A 12,469-nucleotide genomic window follows, 5' to 3' on the forward strand; every position below is an offset into this window, starting at 1 on the left:
CAACGTTAAATTGCCCCTTATTTGGCAAAAAAAAAGAATTGGGTACTCAAAATTTATTAAACAAAATATTGGCCTCTCTCGCCCCCTGGACTCTTGGTCTTCTGACACTCCAAAAATCGCCACTTCAGAACTCGGGACCACATTCACCTTCAAAACGTCTGACATAACATCGGCAAACCCCTGCCAGAATCCCCCAAGCTTCGCACAGCCACAAAACATGTGGACATGATTCGCAGGCCCACCTCCGCACCGCCCACACCTATCCTCCACCCCTTCAAAAAACCTGCTCATCCTGGCCACAGCCACATGTGCCCTGTGGACCACCTTGTACTGAATAAGGCTAAGCCTACCACACGCCGAGGAGGCGTTCACTCTCCTCAAAGGCTTCCTCCCACACACCAGCCTCCTCACCCCTCCCCAGCTCTTCCTCCCACTTCTGCTTCACTACCCCTATTGGGGCACCCCCCCAATCCATCAACTCCTTATATATTTGCAACACTTTACTCACACCTACCCCTGTCTTTGACACCACCTTGTCATGTAGCCTCTGGGGCAGCAGATGAGGCAAGGACAGTGCCTGCTTCCTGACAAAATCCCTCACCTGTAAATACCGAAACCCATTCTTGGCGGGCAACTCAAATTCCTCCACCAACCCTTCCAAGCTTGAGAAGCTGCCCCCTAGGAATTGATCCACAAACCGCTCAATCCCCACCCATTGTCACCATTGAAACCCCCGTCTAGCCCCCCCCCCCAGAGCAAACCTATGATTCCTGCAGATCGGAGCCCAAATCGAGGCCCCCTCCAGCCTCAGGTCCTGCCGCTACTGTCCCCACACCCTCAGGGCCACCACCACTACCGGGCTTGTGGAGTACCTGGCCGGCGAGAACGGTAAAGGCACCGTCACCAATGCCCCCAAACTCGAGTCTTTGCAAGAGGCTGCCTCCATCCGCTCCCATACTGACCCTTCCCCCACTACCCACTTCCTAACCATGGTTATATTCGCCGCCCAATAGTACATAGCGAGCGTGTATAGCCGTGTGCTTCCCGACACTCACAGTGCCGAGAAACATATGGATATTCAATGTGGCTCGTGTTGTATAAGGGGCGTGAACGGGGAATGGGCAGCTGAGGCTGCACATAGTCCCGCTTTGTACAGTGGGGAGCCCTGCTTGCTGGAGGTCCCTAGTGTAACAAGAGAAAATGGCGTCCCGATCTCTGAAGCCCCATTACGATCTCCGACCTCCCCCCAGCCCAAACACACTATAGGACGGTCCCTGCCCCCCCCCCCCCCCCGCAACACCCATGGAGGCCACCCCCAGTCATGCTGTGTATCGTGATGCACACATTGTACTAGTCGCACTGTGTATTGTGATTTACACACTGTCCCACTCACACTGTGTATTGTGATTTACACACTGTCCCACTCACACTGTGCATTGTGATTTACACACTGTCCCACTCGCACTGTGTATTGTGATTTACACACTGGGTCAGTCACACTGTGTATTGTGATTTACATACTGGGTCAGTCACACTGTGTATTGTGATTTACACACTGTCCCACTCGCACTGTGTATTGTGATTTACATACTGGGTCAGTCACACTGTGTATTGTGATTTACACACTGTCCCACTCGCACTGTGTATTGTGATTTACACACTGTCCCACTCACACTGTGTATTGTGATTTACACACTGGGTCAGTCACACTGTGTATTGTGATTTACATACTGGGTCAGTCACACTGTATTGTGATTTACATACTGGGTCAGTCACACTGTGTACTGTGATTTACATACTGGGTCAGTCACACTGTGTACTGTGATTTACATACTGGGTCAGTCACACTGTGTATTGTGATTTACATACTGGGTCAGTCACACTGTGTACTGTGATTTACACACTGGGTCAGTCACACTGTGTATTGTGATTTACATACTGGGTCAGTCACACTGTGTACTGTGATTTACATACTGGTCAGTCACACTGTGTATTGTGATTTACATACTGGGTCAGTCACACTGTGTATTGTGATTTACATACTGGGTCAGTCACACTGTGTACTGTGATTTACATACTGGGTCAGTCACACTGTGTACTGTGATTTACATACTGGGTCAGTCACACTGTGTATTGTGATTTACATACTGGGTCAGTCACACTGTGTACTGTGATTTACATACTGGGTCAGTCACACTGTGTACTGTGATTTACATACTGGGTCAGTCACACTGTGCATTGTGATTTACATACTGGGTCAGTCACACTGTGCATTGTGATTTACATACTGGGTCAGTCACACTGTGTACTGTGATTTACATACTGGGTCAGTCACACTGTGTATTGTGATTTACATACTGCACCAATTACACTGTGCATTGTGATTTACACACTGTCCCACTCACACTGCATTGTGAGTTACACACTGCGCCAGTGACACTGTGTTATATGGGCGGCACATTAGCATAGTGTTTAGCACTGTTGCTTCACAGCGCCAGGGTCCCAGGTTTGAGTCCGGGCTTGGGTCACTGTCTGTGTGGAGTCTGCACGACTCCCTGTGTCTGCGTGGGTTTCCTCCGGGTACTCTGGTTTCCTCCCACAAGTCCCGAACGATGTGCTGTTAGGTTAACTGGACCTTCTGATTTCTCCTTTAGTGTACCCGGTTAGGAGTGTGTGATATCCAGTCCCGAATGAAACTCCTGCCCCACCCATCCTTTCCTCAGCCTCACCTGGTCCCCTATCTTCAAGTGCGTCTCCTGCAAAAAGGTCACGTCCACCTTCAGACTCCTCAAGTGCGCAAACACAAATGACCATTTGACCAGCCCATTCAGCCCTCACATTCCATGAGACCAGCCTGGTCGTGGAGCTTCCTGCCCTCCTTCCCCTGCCGATCAGCTATATCCCTTCTTGGGTCAGCCCGCAGCCTGTGCCACGCAACCCTCCAGGCCAACCTTGGGTGTCCACCGTCATCAATCTCTTCCAAACTGTGCCACACCCTTGTCAGCACTCCTCCCACCTCCCCTCAAACAAAGAACCATCCCGCCTTCCCCCACCTGCCTCCTGGCAACCTCCTACCTCACTCCTGTTAACTAGCCTACTCAGCTAGTATGGTGGCCCTTGCCCAAGGCCTCCAACCTTCCTACCTCCCCCAGCTCCCCTCCCCCTAACCATACACCCGTAAAGGGTAACAAAAGGTGCACACACCTTCGATGTTCCCCCTTGAAAAAACCTGCCCTCCAAAACAAAACCACCATCAAAAATTTTAAAGAACACACAAACTCCTCCAAAGTTCAGTGTCCTCCCTCATCAATTTCTCCAGCATCTTAGTCACATACATGCCAGCCTCCGAACCTTCAATGCCTTTGGGCATCCCAACGATTCTAATATTTTGTCTTCTGGAGCGATTCTCCAGATCTTCCACCTTCTCCTTCAGCCTCTTTTTGGTCTCCCGCATCACTCCCATCTCAGCCACCAATGGGGCCAACTGCTCCTCGTGCTCCCCCATCTCCTCCTCCATTTTCTGGATCGGCCGACCCTGGGCCTCTCGCCTCTGCTCCACTCTCTCGATCCCAGACTTAATCGGCTCCTTGGCTAGGCCTTCCAGGGCCTCCTTCCTCTGCTGGCAAAACCTTTCATTGAGAAACTCTATTAACTGTTCCATTGACCACTGGGCAGGCAGAGCAGCCCCCCCCCCCCCTCCCCCCATTGCCCGCCGCCATCTTTTCTTGTGACGCACTACGAAGACTTTCCTGCCCCAGCAAGCAGCCCTTTCCTTCTTGCCCCACTCCTAGTCCGTGGATCCATCCATCAGCCACACCTTCCCCAGGCACGCCTGCACCTCTTGCATTCAAATACTGAATACAGGGAAAAGACCGAAAAAATTCACCTTGAGCGGGAGCCACCAAATGTGTGACCGCTCACTCCATGGCCGCCACCGGAAGTCTCGGTGGTGATTGGACCTGATCCCACTGGAATGTTCTCAAAGTCACTAGTTTCCAGTTTGGTTTCACTTTTGATTTTGCCACCTGGAGAGAGGCTTCTAATCAATTCTCTCCAAAAAGATCTGACTAATCCTCTCCATAAAGCCACTGTGAGGGCTGATTCTCTCTCTAGCAAGTCTGGGTGTCAATTTTCTCAAGACTGCAAAGGCTTGAAGTCTAACCACGAGCTGGAAGAAGGGTTTTATGGAAGATAAAGTGTCTCAAAAAATATATAGGCCTTAGTGTGCACCTCAAGCTGAAGGCCCAGCTTGGTTAGATCTAAAGTAACTGTCCCCAGAAGGCCTCCTTCCTGTACGTATTGTACTGAATGAATGATTGCAAAGAAGACAGTTTCCAGCTCCATTGATCAGCCAGCGTGTTGTGAGGAAATTCTGCGACAGGACTACCATTGGAAGCACCGACTCTTATCATGTGACCTTTATCATTATAATTTTCACCCCCACCCCCTATGTTTATCTGTCTTGTGTGTATAGGTAAGGATGAGACAGTTAAAAGAGGTAGTAGGTTAGCTTTCTGTTATTCAGTTGCATTTCTGCATTCTTAATCCTTATTATTTTTTAATGTAAATTTAGTATACCCAATTCATTTTTTCCAATTAAGGGACAATTTAGCATGGCCAGTCCACCTAGCCGGCACATTTTTAGGTTGTGGGGGCGAAACCCACGCAAACACGGGGAGAATGTGCAAACTCCACACGGACAGTGACCCAGAGCCGGGATCGAACCTGGGACCTCGGCGCCGTGATGCAGCAGTGCTAACCACTGCGCCACCGTGCTGCCCTTTTATTCTTATTATCAATAAACAGTAATTGTGATTCAACTTAAAAACCTGATGACTGTAATCATTGGGCAGCTAAGGGCCAAAGACGTTGGGAATTTTTATAAGAATTATTGCATTAGCAACATTGTGCACTTTTACAGCAGCTTTAATGTAGTAAAATGCCCCAAAGTGCCTCACAAGAACTGTATCAGGCAACATGCGACATCAAGTCACATACAGAGATATTAGGACACATGACCAAATGTTTGAAAGAGTGTCATAAAGAAAGCAAGGCGCAAAGAATTAATGGGGTTCAGGAAGAGACTACAATCACTTGAGGACTCGTCAGAAACATGTGTAGAAGCAAGTATGGAGTTAGCTCACAGCTTGGGCTATACCCTGTATATATGTACATCGTCATGTGTCATCAATAAACACTTAATATTCAGGTCTTCCAGTGGTGGCCATGGAGTGAGAGGTCGCACATTTGGTGGCTCCTGATCCCAGGTGGGTTTTTTTTGGTCTCTTCCCCACCCATAGTGCAAAGTATTTGAGGGCAAAAGGTACAGGAGTACCTGGGGAAGGTAACATTCCTCTGGTGTGGCTGGTGCATGGATCAGTGGATTAGGAGCGCCACGAGAAACAAAGAGCTGTTGGATTTGGAGAGTTTTCGTTGTGCGCCACAGGGAAAGATGGCGGAGGGCAAGGGAGCCATGATGCCTGCCCAGTGGTCAATGGAGCAGTTGGTGATGTTCCTGAATGATAAGTTTTGGCAGCAGAGGAAAGGGGCCCTGGAAGGCCCAGCCAATGTGGCGGAACCGCTGAGATCTGGGATTGAGAGAGTTAAGCAGAGGCGATTCAGAAAATGGAGGAGGCAGTGGGGGAGCACGAGGAGTAGATGGCCTCATTGGTGGCTAAGATTGGAGTGATGCGAGAGAGCCAGAAAATGCTGGGGGAGGACTTCAGGTGACGGTGATGTGCTGAGCAGTCGCACATCAGGTGGCTCTCCTCCAGAATACAATCAAAAAGGTACTTTTAGACGAATTTAGCCCAAAAATTCAGACTTATTTCACCCACAAGGAAGAAACAGAGAGTAATCATAGAATTTACAGTGCAGAAGGAGGCCATTCGGCCCATCGAGTCTGCACCGGCTCCTGGAAAGAGCACCCCACCCAAGGTCAACACCTCCACCCTATCCCCATAACCCAGTAACCCCACCCAACACTAAGGGCAATTTTGGACACTAAGGGAAATTTAGCCTGGCCAATTCACCTAACCTGCACACCTTTGGACTGTGGGAGGAAACCGGAGCACCCGGAGGAATCCCACGCACACACGGGGAGGACGTGCAGACTCCGCACAGACAGTGACCCAAGCCGGAATCGAACCTGGGACCCTGGAGCTGTGAAGCAATTGTGCTATCCACAATGCTACCGTGCTGCCAAGATGCCAGCGAATGGGAGCTCGAGAGGCCGCAGACGGCAGAAGCGGAGGAACAAGCCAAGAGCAGCGGGTGAGCAAGTCTGCGGAACCATGAGGTGAGGGGTCCCCGGCCAGCCCGGAGAGAGGGAGACCAATGACACGAACAACGACTTCTCCCCCGTCACCTGCCTGGAGATGGATGGAAGACATTCCTGGCAAAGGTATTTTTAATTTTTTTTTAATTTTAGGGAACACAATTATTTTTTTTTCCCAATTAAGGGGAAATTTAGCATGGCCAATCCACCTAACCCAAAGCAGACATGAGGAGAATGTTCAAACTCCACAGGGACCGTGACCCAGGGCCGGGATTCATAGAACATAGAATTTACAGTGCAGAAGGAGGACATTCGACCCATCGAGCCTGCACCGGCCCTTGGAAAGAGAACTGCACTTAAGCCCACCCAACCCCGCCCCATACTCGTAACCCAGCAATCCCACCCAACCCCTTTTGGACACTAAGGGCACTTTAGCATGGCCAATCCACCTAACCTGCACATCTTTGGACTGTGGGAGGAAACCGGAGCACCCGGAGGAAACCCACGCAGACACCAAGCGAACATGCAGACTCCGCACAGACAGTGACCCAAGCCGGGAACCGAACCTGGGACTCTGGAGCTGTGAAGCGACAATGCTAACCTCTGTGCTACCGTGCCACTCACATTCGAACCCGGGTCCTCAGTGCCACAGCCCCAGTGCTAACCACTGCATCACATGCAGCCCCAATTACTGACAAAGGAATTGATGGCAATGAGACAGGTGATCAAAGTGAAGATCCAGGCGTCAGTCAAGGTGGCAGTGACAATCCTAGAGCTGGAGAAGGCATCGACGGACCTTAACGATGGGATTGTTGCTCTGGTCATGGAGAGCATCAACTCCATGCAGGCGGGGAAGGTGCCGGTACAGAACCGGTTCCCGACTGACTTCTATAAAACTTTTGCACCAGCTCTGGCCCCGCACCTACGGGAGATGTTCGCAAACTCACTAGCGAGGGGCACCCTGGGTGGGATTCTCCCCTACCCGGCGGGGTGGGCAGTACCGGCGCTGAGGGGTGGCGTGAATCACTCCGGTGTCGGGCCGCCAGGAAGGTGTGCCAGCTGGCGTGGAAGGGCTTGATGCCACGCCACCTTGCGGTGAAGGGCACCAGCGTGTGATGGCGTCATCCCAGTGCATGCGCAGGGTGGTTCTTCTCCGCGTCGGCCATGGCGGAGGTTGACAGCAGCCGGCACGGAGGGAAAGAGTGCCCCCACGGCACAGGCCCGCCCACGGATCGGTGGGCCCCGATCACTTTGGCCAGGCCACCATGGGGGCACCCCCCCGGGGCCAGATCCATCCGTGCCCCCCGAGGACTCCGCAGGCTGTGCATAGAGCCAGGTCCCGCCGTTAAGGACCTATTTTGATTTGCACCGGCGGGACTGGCCAAAAATGGGCGGCCGCTCGGCCCATTGCGGGCCGGAGAATCACCGGGGGGGGGCCACTGCCTGCGGTCGCCGACCGGCGCAGCGCAATTCCCGCCCCCGCCAAAACCCTGCTGCCGGAGAATTCAGCAGCCGGCGTCGGGGTGGCGGAGCGGGATTCACGCCGCCTCCTGCCGATTCTCCGACCCAGCGGGAGGTCGGAGTATCCTGCTCCCCGCCTCCTACACTAACACAGGCCACCATATCACTGATACCCAAAAAAGACAAACGGAATGTGGATCATTTAGACTCATTTTGCTGCTTAACATAGAGGGAAAGTAATCGCGAAGTTCCTGGCCAGGAAACTGGAGAACTACTTACCAGAAGCGGTCACAAAGGATCAGACTGGCTTTGTCAAGGGTAGACAAACTGTGAACATCAGCCGGCTGCTGAATGTGATACTGACCTCATCCGGGGAGAGAACACCAGAGGTGATTGTCTCCCTGGATGCAGAATAGGCCTTCGACAGATTCAAATAGAAATATCTCATTGAGGTACTGGAGTGGTTTGACCTAGGGTCAGAGATCACCTCGTAGATGAAACTCCTGTGCAACACTCCCAGGGCAAGCGTTCAGATCAACCACCACCAGCTCTGAATATTTCCAGTTGCATATAGGCACAAGGCAGGGATGCCCACTGTCCCCGCTCCTATTCACTCTGGGAATTGAACCCCTGGCGGTCGCCCTGCGAGATGCAAGAGATGGGAAGGGTGTCTGAAGAGGAGGCAGAGAGCCCAGAGGCTCACTTTATGTGGATGATCTGCTCCTCCACATCTCAGACCCACAGAATGTCTTGAAGGAAATCAGAAGCGCTTGGCAGAGTTTTGGGCCTTCTAGGGCTACAAACTCAAGCAGGGCAAAAGTGAAGTATTTCCAGTGAACCCAAATGGGGGAGGGTCAGAGCTGGAGTGTCTACCATTCAAACGATTCCAAAACAAGTTCCGCTACCTGGGGATCCAGATAGCTCATGACTGGACACGGATCCACAAGTGGAATCTGACCAGTCTGACAGAGGAAGTCAAAATGGACCTACAGAAACGGGTGTACTCCTGGATTGAATTCTTTGTGCTGGACAAGATGCTGTTGGTGGGTGTAGCCAATTCAGAGTATATCAATTTGGGCGCATAGGGAGAAAACAGAACAGGAGGAAAGGGCAAGACTGGTGGACAAGATTTTGAGGGTGGGCAGGGGATATTTGGAGATGCTGGAGGCTGGGCTTTTGAAGGAGAGGCAGAGGCTCCAGATGGAGTTTGGGTTAGTTTCTATGGGGAAGGCAGTAGGGCAGCTGCAGAGGGACAGAGGAGCAGTGTATGAGTATGGGGAGAAGGCAAGTAAGGTGTAGGCCCATCAGTTGAGAACGTAAGAGGCAGTGAGGGAGATTGGCAGAGTTAGGGAAAATAAGGGGAAGGTGGTGATGACCCGCAAGGGGTGAATGGGGTGTTTGAGGCATTTTATAGAAGGCTCTATGAGCAGGAGTCCACAACCAGGTAGGAGAGAATGCGACATTTCCTGGATTGGTTGGAGTTTCCCAAAGTAGAGGAAGAGCTGATTCAGGGGCTGGAGGCCCCAATTGAGCTGAGGGAGGTGATGGACATTATGGGGATGATGAAGACGGAGAAGACCCAAAGGCAGGACAAGTTTCTGGTAGAGTTCTTTTTAAAGGTCCTAGGGGCGGACCTAGGACCACTGCTGTTGGGACCGTATAATGAAGCAAGGGAGAGGGGGGAACTCCCCCCAACAATGTCACAGGCTTCCATCGCCCTGATTTTAAAGAAGGAGAAGGGTCTGGAGCAGTGCGGGTCATACTGCCCGATATCATTATTGAAGTTGTTGGAGAAGATGTTGGCTTCGCTAATCAAGGGCAGTGTCCCGGGGGTGATAGGCAAAGATCAAACGGGTTTTGTTAAGGGGAGGCAGTTGTTGGAAAATGTGAGGAGGCTACTCAATGTAATTATGACGCCTTCGGAGGGGCAGGAGATGGAGGTAGTGGTGGCAATGAATGTGGAGAATTGCGTTTGATCGGGTGGAATGGGCATACTTGTTGCAGGTGCTGGGGCAGTTTGGGTTGGGCAGGGGTTTGTGGATTGGGTCCGGCTGTTGTATAAGGCACCAGTCGTGAGCTCTTTGCCTTGGCGATAGAGCCGCTGGCAGTGGTGCTTAGAACATCAAGGGACTGGAGAGAGATTGAGCAGGGTGGCATCGAGCACAAGATCTCATTGTCTGCCGACGACCTGCTGCTGTATATTTTGGACCCAGGGCAGTATCGGAGGCATCATGGGGATCCTGGGGGAGTTTGGTCGGTTCTCGGGATACAGGTTGAATATAAAAAAAGCGGGGTGTTTCCGATTGAGACTTGAGGGCAGGAAAGGAGGCTTGGGGAGATGCCATTTAGGCTGGTGGGGGCGACTTTCAGGTATTTGGGTGGCGCGGAGCTGGCCGCAGTTGCACAATCTGAACCTGGCTCGGTTGGTAGAGTAGATGTGGGTGGACTTTAAGAGGTGGGAATGTTCTGCTGCTGTCGCTGGCAGAGCAAGTGCAGACAGTAAAAATGATGGTGCTGCCAAGGTTTCTGTTTGTGTTCTAGAACCTCCCAGTCTCACCCCCAAGTTGTTTTTTAAGAAGGTCAATGGACTAATCTCTGGATTTGTGTGGGTGAGGAAGACCCCATGGGTTAGGAGGGCTTTCTTGGAACGGGGAGTGGGAGGGGGGGGGGGGGGGGGGGGTGGCTGGCACTGCCAAATATGATTACCTGCTACTGGGCAGCAAATATTACTATGGTTAGGAAGTGGGCCGTGGGCGATAGGTCAATGTGGGGACGGATGGAAGTGGCATTGTGTAGAAGTATGTGTTTATCAACACCTCTCTTGTTCTCGCCGGCCAGGTACTCCGTGAGCCCAGTGGTGGTGTCGGCCCTAAAGGTGTGTGACGGCGGCAGCACCTGGGGCAGGAGGCTGCCTCGGTGTTGGCACCGATCTGCGATAACCATAGATTGGCACCGGTGGGGCTGATGCGAGGTTTACTGAGTGCCAGCCGGCAGGGATTGAGCGCTTTGGCGATCTGTTTACAGGGGGCAAATTTGCGAAGTTGGAGGAGCTGGAGGAAGTGTATGAGCTGCCCAGGAGGAACAGATACAGATACCTGCAGGTTTGAGACTTCACCTGAGGAAGGAGCTGCACTCCGAAAGCTAGTGATTCAAAACAAACCTGTTGGACTTTACCCTGGTGTTGTAAAACTTCTTACTGTCTGTGTGGAGTTTGCACATTCTCCCTGTGTCTGCGTGGGTCTCACCCTCACAACCCAGATGTGCTGGGTAGGTGGATTGGCCACATTAAATTGCCCCTTAATTGGAAAAAAATGAATTGGATACTCTGAATATAAAAAAAATTTAAAAAAGAATTAGACATTAATTAGTCAAAAATGTGACATTTCTCTCAATGGAAGGATGGGACAGCATGATTCAAAAACTGATTGCATTAGTTCTAACGGGGATTGATGGAGGAAATTGTCAGCGTCTGGATCTGAGCTCTACACCAGGAGTGAAATATAATTGTCTGAAAATACATGTCACCCAGTCATTGATCCCATGCCACTCATATCATTTATCACATCAATTTCATTGATCACATGCCACCTCATCATCTGTTATAGTTCACCTAAAACTCAGCCACTGTTGCTGGTAGATTTCTACCACAAGTAATATCAAACAGACAGGTCTGTAGTTACCTGCTTTCTCTCTTCCTGCTTTTCTAAGGGAGTGACATTTGCAATTTGCCAATTCAAAGGTACATTGAATCTAGAAATGGGGGTAAGTGCTATCTCAACCTAGTACAATATTCTGTAGTTGAGAAGGTAATGTTATACTTGTGAGGCACTATCCTATTAATGTCACTGGACTAGTAATCCAGAGACCCAGGATAATGCTTTGGGGACCTGGGTTTGAATCCCACCAAGGCAGATGGTTGAATCTGAATGCAATAAAAATCTAGAATTAAAAATCTACTGATGAGCATGAAACCATTGTCAATTGTTGTAAAAACCCGCCTTTTCCGGTGACGCCAGGTGCAGCTTTAAAAGATGGTTCAGCGCCTAATGTACCGACGTAGGTCGTCCTACAACACCGCTTCCAACAAGAAAAGATTGTCTCGCACACCCGGTAACCGCATTGTGTTCCTGTATACCAAGAAGGTCGGCAAAGCACCAAAGTCCGCATGTGGCATCTGTCCTGGAAGACTCTGGTATTCGGGCTGTTAGACCCAAGGTCCTAATGCGATTGTCAAAGACCAACAAGCATGTCAGTCGAGCTTATGGTGGATCCATGTGCGCCAAGTGTGTACGTGACAGAATTAAGCGTGCATTCCTTATTGAGGAGCAGAAGATCGTGGTCAAGGTGCTGAAGGCCCAAGCACAAAGCCAGAAGTGAACCATCTAGTTTTGTAGAAACATGGAAGTAAAAAACTAATTGGAAAAAAAAATTGTTGTAAAAACCCATCTGCTTCTCTCATGTCCTTTAGGGAGGGATATCTACCGTCCCTGCCTGGTCTGGCCTACATGTGACTCCACATCCACAGCAATGTGGTTGACTCTTAACTGCCCTCTGAAATGACCGAGCAAGACATTCAGTTCAAGGGGGCAATTTGAATGGGCAATGAATGCTGGCCGTGCCAATGGTGCCCACGTCCCTTATCAGGGACTCACCTGTTCACCTGGTCTCTCTGGTGTGACAACAAATTGTAGAACGTGTATCCTATTTCGATTGTGTTCACTTCTCAAGTTA

General features: G+C 50.8%; 1 protein-coding gene across 1 annotated transcript; it reads left to right on the forward strand.

Moving 5' to 3' along the window:
* Positions 1-11,740: 11,740 nt before the first annotated feature.
* LOC119977504 (60S ribosomal protein L34-like) lies at positions 11,741-12,167 on the forward strand. Its single transcript, XM_038818544.1, is given in 2 exon segments — positions 11,741-11,927; positions 11,929-12,167. Coding segments are annotated over 2 exon segments (345 nt in total). The 5' UTR covers positions 11,741-11,769; the 3' UTR covers positions 12,116-12,167.
* Positions 12,168-12,469: the final 302 nt, after the last annotated feature.

Source organism: Scyliorhinus canicula, chromosome 1 (genome assembly GCF_902713615.1).
Source record: "Scyliorhinus canicula chromosome 1, sScyCan1.1, whole genome shotgun sequence".
Classification (NCBI taxonomy): domain Eukaryota; kingdom Metazoa; phylum Chordata; class Chondrichthyes; order Carcharhiniformes; family Scyliorhinidae; genus Scyliorhinus; species Scyliorhinus canicula.